The sequence below is a fragment of the Ceratotherium simum genome, chromosome 17 (assembly GCF_057802395.1).
Source record: "Ceratotherium simum simum isolate JZ-2026a chromosome 17, ASM5780239v1, whole genome shotgun sequence".
Classification (NCBI taxonomy): Eukaryota; Metazoa; Chordata; class Mammalia; order Perissodactyla; family Rhinocerotidae; genus Ceratotherium; species Ceratotherium simum.
The window spans coordinates 6,175,934-6,193,320 of record NC_141916.1 but is presented as its reverse complement, the minus strand read 5'-3'; the positions used below and the strand labels follow the sequence as shown (position 1 = coordinate 6,193,320).

General features: G+C 41.0%; 1 protein-coding gene across 3 annotated transcripts in view; it reads right to left on the bottom strand.

The window, feature by feature from the left end:
• Nucleotides 1-17,387, bottom strand: part of C17H12orf56 (chromosome 17 C12orf56 homolog) — a 96,186-nt gene that overhangs the window by 30,657 nt on the left and 48,142 nt on the right. For all 3 annotated transcript variants that reach the window (XR_015554914.1, XM_014786760.2, XM_087442084.1), the window contains exons 3-4: nt 15,016-15,088; nt 1,104-1,512 (exon numbers count right to left, since the gene is read on the bottom strand). Coding sequence is in view for 2 of the 3 variants with exons in the window: in XM_014786760.2 (XP_014642246.2) it covers nt 1,104-1,512; nt 15,016-15,088 (482 nt within the window). In the remaining variant the exon portion in view is untranslated. The remainder of the gene's footprint in view (nt 1-1,103; nt 1,513-15,015; nt 15,089-17,387) is intronic.

Here is a 17,387-nt window from a genome sequence, read left to right as displayed (position 1 = left end):
GCCCCAAACATGCCTCTGCTGCAGAATTAAAAAGTGGTACTTAAAACCAGGAGTTAGTCAATTCAGGAAGCATAAACAGTCATTTTGAAATATTTAGATAGATTTTTAAAAGTCAATTAAGTTTCAGTTTTTCTATTAGAATATATGAAGTCTTCTTTTAATAGACCAGGGTTTTCCCTCTATTTATGACTCATTAACATTCTGAATTTGAAGAAAACTATTTAAAATTTTAGAGAGGAATTTTAAATGTTTAACACTTAATTTAAACATTAAACATTCTGAACTGTACTATGAGAAAAAAATTAGAGTTGTCTTGCAATCTTTCACAATTTTTAGCTGTTTATAAAAACCCCTGCCTCCTAGCTTTTTCTGAGTGAAAAGAACCTTTCATATTTCTTAATATTATTACATTGGAAGATCAATAATAAAAATTATACATCACTGAAGATAACTAAAAAGGATCATACTATTTTAATAAACTACTTATTTTTAAACTGATCCTGGTGTAATAAAAAGATCCCCAAATGGGAGTTCTGACTTTGCCCCTAAACTTACTATATAATCTTGAGTAAGTTACTTAAAATTTTTGTGCTTCAGTGTCCTCATTTATAAAATAGGGGACTTAGACTAGGTGATCTCTATAAAATTATCTGACCCTATGACAATGACTCCCATTAACCTACTTTCAATGCACAGCTAAGAAATAAGAAACATATTGACAATGTTGAACCTTCTCTGAGCTCTGTGCTCTCTGAAAGCAGAAACGGTTGAGAAATCCCCCCAGCTAACTGCAAAAGACCACCCTGCTCAGAAATATTCCAGGATAAGCCTGTCTGCATCCTTCCTCGTGATTCCCTTGTTTACCCGCCTCTAGAAAACCCCAAGTCCATCTCCTTTTCTTAAAGACACTCCTCATTAATGAGCATTTTCCCTGTTGCAATAGCCTGAATAAAATCATCTCCTTACTTGTCCAGTGTGTTTTGTCTTTCGCGATATTATTAAATTCCAATGCCAAATATCCAAAATGGGGGGGTAGAGCAGGAAGGGCATGTTTGCCCTAAAAAACAATACTCACGTCCAGGTTAACTTCTGAGGACACTTACTATAATATAATTGTTCCATGAACTTTTTAGGTGCAGAAATATGGATGAGGTTGTGGAAATAATGTACAAGTGAAGTTCTGACTCCTTCTTCTCTAGGTTTCGGTTGCTCTGTAAAGGGGAGGCCGGGGAGGAATTTCCTAAGTAAAACTCATTTCCGTTCCCACTGCACTCAAAAGGGATTTCACTTTGAGAGTCTCTGTGATCTGGAAATCCCTGGGGTTCTTTTGTGTTTGCTGTGCAAGATGGCATGCTGACAGCCTTGCCAGTGGCTGATGTGGACTGAAACCTCCTCCTGGAGGGGGTAGGTAGGGGTCGAAAGGCACGTTGGCCATGACGGGACAGCTTCTTGAGGTCTGAAGGAGGACAGAGGGTTGAGTCCTTGGACGATGTGCTGCTCTCTTGGTGGCATCTGTCGGGTAGAATTTGGAGTCAAACATGATGTTCAGAATTTAACAAGGAACGAAGAGAACCCAATCACCCAACTGCAGCACTTTAAGACTCTGAAAGTAAATGTTTTCACATAAAAGGAATGGTTGTTAAGAGAAGGAAGGGATTTAATCTCACTTGCTATTACCCATTGCCCTGGGGGAGGTAGGACACAATTCTTCAATATTCTTTACTGCTTTCAGAAATACAATTCTACCCAATGTCATTTAAAGAAGCACTTTTTATATCCACAGCATTATGCCTGTCCTCCACGGAGCCCCAGTACTCCCACTGAAAGGACTTTTCATTCTAGTTTTGAAACCTGATTGTTCTTTCTTTGTGCATTTCTAATGGATCCTATAAAAAGAAAACTATTCGTATGGAGATATGAAGAGAGATTTTTCTTAATAGTGTTTTCCTTGATTCATCTCTTGCTAAACTCTTCTGACTTTTCCAATATTAGTCCAACAGCATCAGCACTTTTCTCAGAATCAATCCTGTGTCCCATCCTTCACCTGCCCTGTTCTCTCCAGCTCACCATGACCCATTTCTCTTCTCTGCTGCACAGAGAAGTGAGTCGTAGAGTATGATGGGATCTAAGTTCCAATCCTGGCTCTGCTACTCAGTGGTTAGGTGACTTTGGTTGACCCAAGCCTCAATTTCCTAATTTTAAAATAGGAACAATAATAGCACCAATCTCATAGAGTTTCTGTGAGAATTAAATAAGAAAATACATGCAATGTGTTTGTGACACTGGAAACTCAATAGGTACTAGCTGTTAATATTATCCTAGATTGCCTTGAATTGCTGGTTTATCCTGTTATATTAAGGTATCTTGTCTCCCTTATGGGACTGGAACCTCCCTGAAAGTGGGAAGCCACTTTGTTTTTATTAGTTCTTAAATTAATTTTAAACAGGCATAAAATTCATTCACTGTCTGTGCAGTGCTATGAACAGTGCTGAGTTCTAACCCTCAGCTCCCTCCCCCACTCACCTTGCATGGGAGTGCAAGCACACACATGCACACACACACATGCACACAAGTGCTCACCACAGTTCACTCATCCAAGTTCCATCCCCCGTGAACAGCCACCTTGCCCAACCCTCAGGCTTAAGGATGTGCACACTGGCGTTGTGGTCCCAGAGCGTGATCTGGAAGGGGAGCGTGAGAGCATCCCCTCCTTCCCACACTCTTCTTGCCCTCTGGAGTGCACACAGTGTGGCCAGATTTTAAACACGCGACTGAACAAATCACTGCATATGACCCACAATCCCGAATGCTGCACAGTAATTATCTTCCATTACCCTATTTCTTCATAGGATTTCTAGCACTGTTACCACGAAAAATTGGGGTTCTCTGCCCGATGCACATAAATAAGCCAATTAATTACAGCATCAGCCTTTGGGAAAAGAGATCAGCTTTATTCTCTGAGATGGATCTGCAGGGAGAACAGGGGGTGTGTGCCCTCAGATCTGTCTTCCCAGTTCAGGATTTGGGGCAAAATTTAGGAGGTTAGGGAGAACAGGCTGGCACATGGAAATGCAAGTAGGACAGGTTTTGATTGATGGGCTTCAAGCATTTATGGTAAGGTTTTAAACATCTGTGACAGAGTTCTAAACATTTAGGATGGGTTTCTAAACATTTTTGATGAGATGGGGCAGGAATTTTAACACCAGATGTTCCTGAATGAGGGACCCCTCACTTCTTTTTTTTTTTTTTTAAAGATTTTATTTATTTGTTTTTCCCCCAAAGCCCCAGTAGATAGTTGTATGTCATAGCTGCACATCCTTCTAGTTGCTGTATGTGGGACGCGGCCTCCGCATGGCTGGAGAAGCAGTGCATCGGTGCGCGCCCGGGATCCAAACCCGGGCCTCCAGCAGCGGAGCGCGCGCACTTAACCGCTAAGTCACTGGGCCGGCCCCCTCACTTCTAATAAGAGTCTGACTTTCAAGTTCTGGTCATGTCCTGGTCCTTGGGTTCCATGGGAAGGAGGATCTATGGTTCTGCTGTCATTTCAGGTCACGATTTCTTCTTTTGTGCGTGCCCTGGCTACATGACTTTGCAGATTTTCTGAAAGGCAAGTCTTAATCACTCCGTTGACAAGAGCTGGGGTCAGGTGAACTGGTCCTGGAGGGCCCATGGCTATAGCATTATGTAACAGTGTTATCAAAGTGTCTAAGAATATAAGACTCTCATGCTATGATTTCCAGGTTAATGAAAATGTCTAGCCCAGAAATGGATGATACATACTCCAGTCCTCTTTAAAATGGTAGCTTTATTTTATTCTTGCAGATAATATTTTCTAAAATTTTCTCTATGGAAATTGAAGAGAGTTAAATAACCAGTGCATAGGTTATGTTAGATAATGTTATGAAATTATGTTAAAATGTTCATTTCAGGTGCAAAATATTTTGTGTGAAAGTTCAGCAAGATGATTTCAGGTAGTTACAGAAAGTCTCACTTGAACTGACTGTTACTTACTCAGTTGTACGAAAAATCTATTACTTTGGAGAGTTAAAAAGGGTTTCTAAGAAGGATTTCTTTTTTTGGCAGCATAAACGAAAATGCCATGGACATTATAGCTTCACCAATTAAGCAAGCCAACTCATAAAACTAAACTGTATTCTTCATTTGAAAGTCAATAACACCCCCCCTTACTAGTCCAATTAAAGAGTAGTAGTTCATTACTAAGCAAGAGTTCTAGAATCTTGAATTTGCATGTGTCAACTTCATATTACAGAACTAAGTTGCTAAAAGTCAGGTGTGTTTTCTAATGAGCTGATTATGTATCTCTAGGGAGAGCCCAGCCACAAAGGAGGAAGAGATGAGAGAAGTGGGAAAGAGAACTCCGAAATCAAAACTATGCACAAATCATGTTCTTCCTTTTTCCCTCTGTATCAAAGACAGATAAACTCCTTGAGGCTGAAAACGTTAGGTTAAAAGTCACAGTCCAAAAAGCAACTGGAAAAACTGAACACCTTCAGAAAAACCTGATAGGTGCAAGTTCAGCTAAGAATGAAAAGTATATAGGGCCGGCCCCATGGCTTAGCAGTTAAGTGCGCGCGCTCTGCTGCTGGCGGCCCGGGTTCGGATCCCGGGCGCGCACTGACGCACCGCTTCTCTGGCCATGCTGAGGCCGCGTCCCACATACAGCAACTAGAAGGCTGTGCAACTATGACATACAACTATCTACTGGGGCTTTGTGGGAAAAAAATAAATAAATTAAAAAAAAAAAAAAAAGTATATATTCTAGCATATTGGCTCTATCAAGAAATGAAGACGGATCCCGGGTGCGCATCGAGGCACCACTTCTCCGTTCATCCTGAGGCCGAGTCCCACATGCAGCAACTAGAAGGATGTGCAGCTACGACACACAACTATCCACTGGGGCTTTGGGGGGAAAAAATAAAATAAATAAAATCTTTAAAAAAAAAAAAAAAAAAAGAAATGAAGAAAAATGGTAAATTAGAAAAAATGATTATTTGATTTAAGAAACTCTTTAAAAAGATAAGAAAGAAGTTAAATAAATATGAAAATGGAGAGTTTAGTTTTCATGGAGAGCTAAAAACCTATCCGACTGAAATAGATGGTCAGATTAATATGCTAGAATATAAGAAACCAACAGAACAATAGAGAACAAAAATTCTTCCATAAAAAGTCATATAGACCTAGATCTCAAGATCTAGAATTTGAGCTCTCCTGAATAAAAAATTCCCCCTAGGGCTGGCCCCGTGGCTTAGCAGTTAAGTGCGCACGCTCCGCTACTGGCGGCCTGGGTTCGGATCCCAGGTGCGCACCAATGCACTGCTTGTCCGGCCACGCTGAGGCCACGTCCCACATACAGCAACTAGAAGGATGTGCAACTATGGCATACAACTATCTACTGGGGCTTTGGGGAAAAAGAAGGAGGAGGATTAGCAATAGATGTTAGCTCAGAGCTGGTCTTCCTCAGCAAAAAGAGGAGGATTAGCATGGATGTTAGCTCACGGCTGATCTTCCTCACAAAAAAAAAAAAAAAATTCCCCCAAGAAGATTCTACTAAAGCAGAATTGGTGAACTATAAGCAACTCTATATGGAAGAATTCAAAGTTAGAAAATAATTCTCAGATATCTAAGAATAACTGAGAGGCTGGTAGAGTCCAGTAGCAAACTCTTCACGGGCATGTGACCCAGAGTCACATAATATAATATTCAAAATGTCCCAGATGCAATCCAAAATTACTTGACATGTGAAGAGCCAGGACAATCTCAGTATCTTATGAAGAAAAAAACAATTAACATATTTCAATACTGAGACGACAACGGTATTGGAATTATCAGACAAACACTTTAAGGCAACCATTATAACCATGCTCCAAGGAATAAGAGTGAACCCCTTTGAAACAAATGGGAAGACAAAAGTCTCAGCAGAGAAATAGGAGATATAAAAAGGGACCAAATAGAAAGTTTCAGAGGAAAAATACTTACAATAACCAAAAATTTTAAAATTCACTGAATGGGCTCAATCAGAACAATGGAGACGACACAGGAAAGAGTCATTGAAGTTGAAGATAGATGAATAGAAATTATCCAAGCTGAACAACAGAGAGAATAAAGATTGACGAAAAAAGTGAACAGAATCTCAGGGGATTGTGTGACAATATGAAAATGTCTAATATTCATGTCTTCAGAATCCCAGAAGGAGAGGAGTAAGAATGTAGTGCAGAAAAAATATTTGAAGGAATAATGGCTGAAAACTCTCCAAATCTGCAAAAGACATAACAGAGATTCAAGAAACTCAGTGAATCCCAAACAAAATAAACTCAAAGAACTCCACACCAGACACATCATACTCAAACTGCTGAAAATAATAAAGGAAATTAAGAGAGATTTAGAACTGCATGGCAAAACATGTCAAAATACATGTGAATCAGCTAAATCAGATTTTAGAGGAAAATTTATAGCTGTTGTTGACTCTATCTTGTTTAAATTCTATGGAAAGTGTTGATTTTTTTGCAGGCAATCAACTGCTGTATGCGTTCTGCTCAGGATTTTTACTTGCATTCAGAGGGGGGGTAAACTGTGCCTACTCCATTTTGACCAGAATCAAAACCGTAATTAATTTTGTTACATCAAAATTAAAATTCTATTAAATAAAAGACACCACATATACAAAGATAATAGGTAGCTGACAAAATGGGAGGAGATACTTTTAATGTCTAAAATCAATAAGCAGATTAATATATAGAATGTACAAAGCAATTCTGCTCCTGAATATATCTCCCAGGGAAATTTTCAAACAGGTCCATAAATGGAGGAAGGGAAAAGCGAAAAGGAAGAGGAAGGTAGGAATAAAAGGATGGAAGAGAGTGAGGGGGAGAAAAATGAATATTGATTTCACCCCAATGCTCAATAAGTATTTTTTTTTGTATTTTTATAAATATATAATTGATCAATGAATATTTGTTAATGAAAAACTATGAGCAAATTGCGTGCAAGAACATATATCTATTTCTCTTCCTCTTGAGTTTCTCAACATCCTGGATTCACATACTTACACACATAGTGTATTTACATAAACACAGGATTTGGTCCTCTAATAGAACTACAACAATCTATTGCATAAGAAATTCTTAGAAAATTAATATAGATGATATCTCATGACAAATTATTACACAACATTTTAATTTTTTTAATATTATAATATTTATTAGTGAGAGTAGAAAAGAGGAAAGTCATTCTGTCTCAAGGCTTGGTCAAGGATTCTGAGGATGCTGAACAGATCATTGCTCAGGGCCTGACTTACTCATCATCAGCAATAACAAAAGAGCTGAGTTTTAATGAGGACTCTCTAAGTGCCACACACAGTTCAAGCACTTTACATGATTAGCCCTTACATATCATCCCTGTGGGGTGGGAACTACTGTGAGCCCCATCCTACCCAGGAGGAGGGGAGCCTGGGAAGATTCAACAGCCCAAGGCAGAGTCAGGATGTGAAGTCAGTTAGTGTGGCTACTATACAGAGAGGAAATACACAGCTCCTTTTTTCTACTTTCTGCCAAGAAATGCTTCTTCTTAGAGAAAAATGGAAGGTTCACCTTCTTGGTTGATTGTTTTTTTTCCTTTTATTTTGCGAATGTACAATTAAGTGCAGCACATTCTCATTTCATAAAGGCGCCAAGCTGGTCAGCTCCAATCCTGTTTATTAAACAGATTGGTTTCTCCAGAAGCTCTTCTGCCTATTTGCCAGGCACTGCAGTTAGAAAATCTGCCTTTAAGTTTTCATTAGCTAAATATCAGTAGAGGCTACGGGTGGATGTAAACTCAGACCAAAATCCACCCTGGTGGGTATGGGCCTAGCAGACCTGGACTGACGGCTAAGCATTGCCATTATTTCTTTTCTTCTTGGATTATTCAAGGTGAACTCAATTAAATTTACATAAATCTTGCTCTGTGCCAGTACTATAAAAGTGTTCTATTGATCTCAATCTTCCTCTATGTTTTTTTTAACACTTGCAAGCAACATGCAGTCTTGTTTTTCCCCCCAGCTTTAGGGGACTCTTAAGAAGGTCACAATACATTTTTCCTAAAAGAACATTTTGGTGCAATACCTACTTGCATTTGCTCCTGTAAAATGCACGTGAGTACATGGAACTACCCACTAATGAGGAGCTACACTAAAGACAGAGAAACCTAAATACTGAATCTCATTATCAGAGATCACTAGTCTGCTTTCTATCCCTTAGGTGTTAAAAGGCCTGTTGTTTACTATTACCCTGAAAAGTAATCATACTTATGTAAGTCTGATGTCCCAAGGTAACTGCATCCTTCTTATGACCTGCAGCTTCTCATAATTAGGTCTGAAACTTTACCCCTCATAGGTGTTTCAAAGCTCTGTTCATGATAACATTCTTCAGTCCTCTAATTGGTGTTTTCTATCCTAGCCTGCTTTTTGTTTACATTTTTGAGTCAAATGTTTAATTATGGAGATGACAGTGCTAGAAAACTATGGGATAGTAGACCTAACTCCCCCCACTTTATTTGGAAATCACCCCTCCCCTCCACACATGGAGCACACAGAAGCAGCCATGTTTTTAAAGAGCCTGACCTCTTGGCGATGGTGGATATTTTTCAGCAGTGAGCCGTTTATTCAAGCTAGGTATCAGAGACTTTCCCAGGATTTTTAAATTTGATGCAAGAAAGTGCGTGAGTTAGCCTTTGTCTAGTGGTGGGAGCTATAAGAAGTGAATTTAAGACAGTTGGTGACTTTGCTGTCCCATGGAGGGAGGACATGGTCTTCAGTGAGAGAAAATGATTTTCTATGATCCACAAACACACTGGAGGAGACAGAGACGAAGTCCTTAGGCACTCAAGCCCTCACTACACCTACATCTCAACTTCACTCCTACTGTGCTACATTCCCATGGTTTTGTTTCCAACTTTGGCTGATTTTGCTCATCACTGTGCATCTAAAATTGAACACAGAGCCCAGCAATTAGAATATGCCAGATTAAATGGATAGACAGAGCTACATTTGCATCTATATTTACATCTATATCTATATACATCTGTTGAATGAATGTTGAATTACATGAGTTGCCCTAGTAATTCCAATAAATTTCCCTTTTAACCGAAGTTGGACTTCTGCCACGTTTAACAGAGTTCTAACCTCCACAATAACCTAAAACAACTACTGCAAACATTCATTAGAAATGCCTTTTATTTTTCTAAATTGGAAGAAAACAACGAGACTATCAGAGTGGTCTAGAAAAATTGGGGCATTATATGCCAAACTGTGAAATGAAGACTACTGAGACTGAGAGCACGTGCATGGCCATCACTAGCACGGCCTCTTCCTCAATTTCTCCAGTTAGGAGGGCCACATAGGAACTTCCCTTAGTGCCCATGACAACAAGGCGGAGATCCCTCCTCCCAGAAGCTATCAACTATGAACTCAGAGCAACAGTGGAAGTGCAGCAAACCCTTCAAGACATGCTTTATAATCACCTGGATTCAGATGAAATTGTGCTTCCCCAAGCCTATACAGTGCAAGCCAGGCTAGGTTGTAAAGAACATGATTATCATGCAATAAATATTAAGCACCTACTATGTACCAGGCACTGGGCCAAGCACCAGATATGTGTCCGTGTACAAGAACATCTAGGTCCCTGCCCTCATGGAGCTTACATTCTAGTGGGGAGACAGACAGTACACAATGAACATGTAATTATAGTTATGAAAGTGCTATGAAGTAAACAGAGTACTCTGATGAAGAAAACCTGTGTGTCTGTTGGAGCGTGGTATATACTGTAGGATGGCTGATGAGGAAAGACCTCCCTGAGATGTGGGCCTTCAAGCTAAGACCTGTAGGATGAGAGAGAGCCATGTAAAGAGGGGAAAGGAAGTTCAAAGGCCCTGAGGTGGAAGAAACTTGAGGTGCTCCAGCCAGTGTGGCGAGCAAGGGGTGAAGTTGAAGAGATACGCCAAGGTCTCGCAGGGCTGTCCAGACATGTAAGAAGTCTTATTTTCCATGCAGTGGGATACCACTGAAAGACTTTAAGCAAGAAGGGGACATTTGAAAAGATCACTTTGATTTTAGGTGGATAATGGAGTCAGGTGGGGGTGGAGAGGTACTGTCTTAGTCTGTTTGGGCTGTTATAACAAAATGCCACAGACTGGGAGGCTTATAAACAACAGCAAATTGATTGCTCACAGTTCAGGAGACTGGGAAGTCCAAGGTCATGGCACAAGCATGGTCACCGTCTAGAGAAGGCCCTCCTCCTGGTTCATAGCTGGTGGCTTCTCACTGTGTCCTCACATGGTGGAAGGAGCTAGGGTCTCTAGGGCCTTCTTTATAACACTAATCCCATCCATGAGTGCTCCACCCTCATGATGAAAGCACCTCACGAACGCCCCACCACCTCCTAACACCATCACCTTTGGGGGTTAGGATCGCCACATACGAATTTGGGGAGGACATAAACATTTAGACCACAGCAGGCACCAAGAAAGGAGGCAGGGAGGGTAGTTAGAGGTGTTGTAAGTCCAGGTAAGAGTCCAGGTAGTTTGTAGTAAGGTGCTGGCAGGGGAGACAGAGAGAAGTTGATGAATTAGTGACATACTGTGGGTGTAGAACTCAGGAGCCTCAGTAATCCAGGAGCAGACTGACTATCTCCCCAGGAACTCCTCAAGCTTGGTAGCTGGCTAACAGAATCATCTAGGGAGCTATCAAAGACAGATTGCTGAGTCCCATCCCTAAAAGCTTAGGATTCAGTAGTCTGAGGTAGAGCCCAGGAGTCTGAACTCTCCACGAGCCCTTGAGAGACTCTGATACAAGGCGAGGCTTGAAGACAGCATGGATTTCTGCCATTATCCAGGTCGGCTTTATTCCCACACCCTAGATGCTTTGGGCTGTCTCCTCACATGGCCCAGCCAGCACATTAAGAGAGTAGACTAATCTCAAAGCAGTAATAACACATTAGGAAACAGCAATGGATGTCCTAGATTCTGGCTTATTCCAGCAAGGTGAAGACCCCATAGCCAATCTAACATCAAACAGCAGGAGAGCTTGGGGAAATGAGCTCTCCTATTGAACTGACTCTCTAACCTTGTTTTGGATACTTAGCTTTGTTAAGAAAATTTTCTAAAAGTGTGTGGTTTTATCTTTTGTAAAAGGCAGAATGGTAGGCATACATGAATCTTTGGTAATTGGGGTCCTTCTGAGCTTCAGGATTATCTTCATTATTACAGTCTGGAACTGGAGTTGGTGAGTTGAATTGGCTTACAACAGCAGGCTCTGAATGGCAGACACCGAGAGGAGGGGGCTTCAGTGTCCCTCACTCCTAGGATCTCCAATAGCCCCCCACGTCCACCCCAAGCAAGCCCCACAAATAAATATATATATTACATAAAAACAATGTATTTGTGCCTACCAAAGGAAAAAGAGTTTCAAGCCACTTCAAATAAGCACACATTCTAAGTAAATGAGTCCGCTGATCCCTGCTTTTGCTGCCCTGTTTTATGGAATCTCTTACGGAAATTCTGGAACCTTCACTGGCTCCAGGAAGGATCTGATACTAGTCCAAATTTTCTGCCTTATATACTGGTATAAACTTAAAATTATACTAGTTATATTCCGCTTCGGGCCAAGATGGAGTAACAGGGACTAGCTATACCCTCCCACCTGATACAACCAAAAACTGGAAAAATATATGGAAAAAAAACAACTTTTAAGACACTGGATATCAGGCAAATTAAGACAGTGGGAAACGAACAAGGTGAGACCTAAGAACTGCCCCAGCTTACTGTCTTGAAAAAGTTTCCAGGCCATAGGGCGGGGAGGGGGTGAGAGAGATTGATTGTGATGATGGTTTCATGGATGTTTACATAGGACAAGATGTATCAAATTGTACACTTTAAATATTGCAATTTATTGTATGTCAATTATACCTCAATAATGCCATTAAAACAAAATTCTACTAAGAGAGCTTCTTTCCTTGACCTTCTGGCTTTAATTCCTGTTAAAATGGAAATCCCACTGAAGGGGAACCAGTTTAAATTTGAATTACAGTCATGCGCTGTGTAACGATGCTTTGGTCAAGGATGGACTGTACATCCGACGGTGGTCCCAGAGATTACTACCATGTGCCCTAGGTGTGCAGTAGGCTATATCATCCAGGTTTGTGTAAGTACACTCTATGATGTTCGCACAACAAAATCACCTAACGACGCATTTCTCAGAACATATCCCTGTTGTTAAGTGGTGCATGACTATATTAAGTTATCACGTTGTGGTGTCAATAAAAACCCAAGAGCAGAGCTTTATAGGGAGAGCAGGATGCCTACTAGGGAAGGCTAGAGAGGACTGCACAGAGGTGGGAGAGAGGGACCAGAGGGGAAATGGAAACCAACTTGACAAGTGTGTGGACAGCTGGAGCCCACACAGGTGGTTCCGTTGGAAATGTGAGGGGCTGGATTTCAGTTGCCATGATAAATGGGGAGCACTACTGGCAGTTAGCGGACAAGAGCCAGGAGGCTCAAGTCCCACAGTGTGTGGGATCGCTCTGCGTGACAATGAATGGTCCCACACAAAGTGTCAACGGCACCCACTGAGAATCCCTAGTGGAAGGAATTGGGCTACACAGGCTGTTGGTGGCTCCCCATTGCCAGCATTACAGAGGGGTCTCGGTGTGTGTTCTGAGTGGTGGTTTGCAACGCAAAATAGAACACTCACTCGTCAATCTTGTCTTAGCCAGTAAGTTTCTGATGTTTCAGCTTCAAATATAATCAGAACCTCCAAAGCCCTGAGAACCCTGACAAGAACACAGAGACTTTTTTTTTCAAGACTTCTTAGTTTTTTTTTATTTTTTTGGAGTATAATGGACATACAATATTCTATTAGTTTCAGGTGAACATCATAGTGATTCGATATTAATATACATTACGAAATGATGACCATGATAACTCTAGTTACCATCTGTCACCATACAAAGTTACTACATTTTTATAGCTAACTCCTTAAACTCTAAAAACCTTTAAGAAAATTACAGTTACTATAGCCAACTTTCCACCAATTTTCTTGTCCAGAATAGTTGGTTGAAAAGTTAAAATTCTGTATAGCAAATTGGTGATGTGTTCCAAGTAGAAAAAAGAATCTTCCTAAACCAAAAAAAATTTTTTGGTGAGAAAGGAAGTTATAATAAGGAAATTTAGATTGAGAAGAGACCTTGTAGGTCATCCTGATCCAACAGCGAGAGAAGGTGAGGGGAGAGAAAGTGCAGTGGGAAAAGGCCCCTTCTCAGCAACCTAAGTGATTGCACAACATGGTCCACTGCAGGTTTGTGAATATTCCCTGGTTAGGAGTTCGCTTTTTCTTTCTGCAATGTTGTCCTAAGGTGGCTATTTCCCCCACGCCATGACCTGTCTTTCATACCCCAACCCACATTAATTTTCCCCAAGCCTATATATTCCCTCACTCATGGCTCTTAGAATCCTGCTCCCCTCCTCCTCTAAAGTCTAGATACTTTAAAATGTGTAATAGAAGCCTACTTCGAGTTATGCAGCTTAGGAAACGCCTTTCTAAATTTATACCCAGACTTCTCTCCCACTGTACGGATCCCTCTTGACATCCTTATTTCTCTGAAAGGCATCACCTTTCAAGGTGATGAGCTGAGGCAGTCGCCTCAGCTTGAAACTACAGTGGTTTCTCTCTCCATCTCTCTCATGTTCAATCAATTGCCAGTCTTGTAGATTTCGCCTCTGAAATGTCCCTTCCGTCCATCCCTTTGTCTTCATTCCCATGACCACCAGCGTAATTCAGATTCTCCTTACTCCTCACCAGTCTTTGATCTCTCCTGCTTCAATCCATTTTAAGCATAACTGTCAGATTATTTTTCTGTAATAATGGTTTTTATCATATCATTCTCCTGCTCAAAACTTTCAATAGTTTTCTCATATCCCATGAAATGACATGTAAAGTCTTCATCTGGATTTTTAAGACCCTCCAAAGCGCCCAACAGTAAGCCCAATTTACTTTCTAACTTTGTATCTGGTGATCATGTTCTATTTTTATTTATTTATTTATTTATTTATTTATTTATTTATTTATTTATTTTTCTGTGAGGAAGATCAGCCCTGAGCTAACATCTGATGCCAATCTTCCTCTTTTTGCTGAGGAAGATTGGCCCTGAGCTGACATCTGTGCCTGTCTTCCTCTACTTTATATGGGATGCCACCATAGCATGGCTTGACAAGCGGTGCGTCAGTGTGCGCCCGGGATCCGAACCCGCAAACCCCGGGCCTCCGCAGCGGAGCACGTGCACTTAACCACTTGTGCCACCAGGCCGGCCCTGATCATGTTCTGTTTTTAAATTACACTAGACTGCTTACCTTTCCTGATACACGTCCCGTTTTCCTGCCTCAATCTTAGCTTCCACTAGTCCTTCCAACTACAGTATCTCCATCTCCAAGTGCACTACTCCTTTACCTACTGCCATCTGGCATCTAGACTTCTCCCCACGACTAAATGTAATCTTTCCCCTTGTTAAATATCGTTAACAGTTTGCTCAAAACCATTTACGACACGTAGCGTGTGTACTTTGTATTATCTTTATTCACGCAAATGTCATATACCCTGGTTAGAATCAGCTTCTAAAGGGTGGGCACAATGCCATACTCATCTTCGTATCCATTCCAGGGCCTGACACAGTGCCCTACACAGAACCAGAGCTCAATACATGTTTTTGAATTTAATTTTAATCAATTACTTGTTTATGTTGTGACACCTATATATTCAGTTGAAATGAGAAAAATTATACTTCACTACTTAACCAGCTGGACTTGAATTTAAAGAAAGTTCTCTCAAAATACTTTCTTCATTATTACATATATGAGATAAACAGAACTCAGTCCAAAGCCATTAGTATAGAAAAAGCGTTAAAAAAAATTTGAAATGTAAAATAAGTTTTGGTCAGCCAGTTAAAAACATACTCCAAACAACAATCTCACCTGAGACAGGATTCATTCAGACTCCCAGGCTCTTTGCCTCTCCAAAACACAGGGCCATTATTCTCTTCTTTGACTAAAAAAAAAAGTTAGTTGGTCATTAATTGCATAATTTGATTGAATTTAGGAAGAAGATGCAGTCACATGTACTGATCTGATGAGTGTTCATAAATTCTCAAAAAACTTACAAGTACGAAATTATAAGCTGGGTAGCATGAGGGAACAAAAAGAACTTTGGTTTTGACATTAAAACATGTGCTAAAGTTCAGACTCTTGTAAAGTGTACACTTTACAAGTTACTTTATTGCTCCGACCTCAGCGTCTTCCTTTGTAAAAATGAGGATGATAATTCTGTGAATGAAAATGAGACAATGTGTATAAAAATGACTCATGCGATGCCTGGCAGAGTAGGTATACAATAAACATTAGCCTGATTTAAAGCAAAAATCAAAGAACCAATCATAATTTACATCAAGAAAACTGTCACGTCCTCCCCATTATGTGAGTGTATTTTGTTTATTTATTAGCAGGGATAAATAATAATAGTACCTAATAAGTATTCTGAACAAGAACCAAATATATGTTTCCATAAGCTACTGCAAGAGGTCAGTATGAGCTACAATTCTAACCTCCAATGGCAACTTGTGTTCCCTGTCACAGCACCTCCCATCCCTGCAGAAGAAGAGCTATGAGTCAGGGATGCACAGGCCACACAGAGAAAGGGAGGGAACGAGGGAAGGCCCTTGCTGCCACACAGAATCCCTTTTGGGGATTTCCCTGGCTCTCTTAGCTGCTTCCTTTCTTGGCTTGCTTGCTTCCCTTTCCTCCTCTCTTCCCTCCTTTTTTTTTCTCAATTTGTTTTTCTTTTGAGATAAAATTTACATAAAATGAAATGCAAAACCTTAAGTGTACTTTCACTGAGTTTGACCCATTTCCTTTTGAACTGCTCTGTGCAACTCTTCTCTCTCACTCCCGTGGGTCTGAGAGCAGCCCAAGGCACCTCCATGCTTGGAAGAAAGAACTCGCTCACTTAAGAGAGTCAAAGACCATGCCGGGTGGGGTCTACAGAAAGATGGAGGGTGTGGGCCATTAAAGCTTGCTCTGCTCTGGGCATAAGAGGTCAACACGGCCCCCCTGAAGTCCAGCATAGCTCATCAGAATCGGAGACCACCTGGGGATTTGAGGCAAAAGGCCTGATGAGAAAAAGCGTTCTTCATGAATCTGCAGCTGCAGGGGCTCTCTGTTGGAGGGGTCAGGGTGTAGTGGTCATCTGTCATTGTGTCTTCCCAGCACCTCCTTTCTTTGAGGAACTGTACTCTTCCTATAGTTACCACGGTGCCCCCATCTTTAAACAGAAAAAGATTGCTCCTTCCATGAAACTAATGATTAAGCTTCAGTGTTCCTCACTTGCCTGAATTCCTTCCAAAGTCTTAGGAGAGGCCCTAACAATGTGTTCACATGGTCAAATGTTTTTGTAAAATATGCAAAGGGAAGATGTTTCAACCACAATCATTTAAGACCATAGGCTCATCCCACTTCGATTTTTCTTTGGTCTCACTTCCCCTCTTGGGAGTGGCCATAGGCACTTTATATTTGTGATTTCTTCTGCCCAGGTTTCTACAGAGTGCTGAAGTCATATTTGCTGTTTTAACTCTTTTTCTCAAGGAGGGCTCTACAAATTGTATGAGTTTCAGTTCCCACAAAATCTGGATCCACCTCTGCCCTAGCCATAGCTGACTGGTCTGGAGTGGGCTTCTGATCCAAGTTGGGCCAATCAATGTCTCCCCCTAGACTTGTGACATCTGGACCTGAAAGGCAAAGTTAGGAGTCTTTGAAGCTGGCTGGGCCCTAGAAGAAGGTCCCCCACAGGCTGTTCAGGCCCTGGAACAGGTCCCTAGGTTTCTGGTTTTCAACTATTTGGCTCTTCTGTTCCCCTTTTGATTCCCTAAGAGACTCCAAAAATCCTTCAATAAATTCCCTTTGGCATTAAGATAGGCAGAAACAGTTTTTTCTGCTTGCAAGCTAAGAAGCTTTACTAAAAAGTAAGTGTTTAAGACTCCAATTATCATAGAAACTTCTAAGAGTAGGCATTTCACAAATGTGGGTACTAAATGTGATACAAATAATGCCTTTGATTATTGCTGGAATTAAGGAGAACATATTAGCACTTGTGGCCCAGAGGTCAGACAGGTGTGAGCCTATCTCTTGCTTCAGGACCACATATTACAGAATATGTAGGGGGTGAACCACTGGGGTCCTGGGTATACAGCGATACCCAACCCAGGGAACAAGCAACTCGGAGGAGAACTGGAAACAGAGAGCACGGCATTGCTGGCGAGCTGGGAAGGGGAAGGAGATCTCTGAGGCTTCTCTGT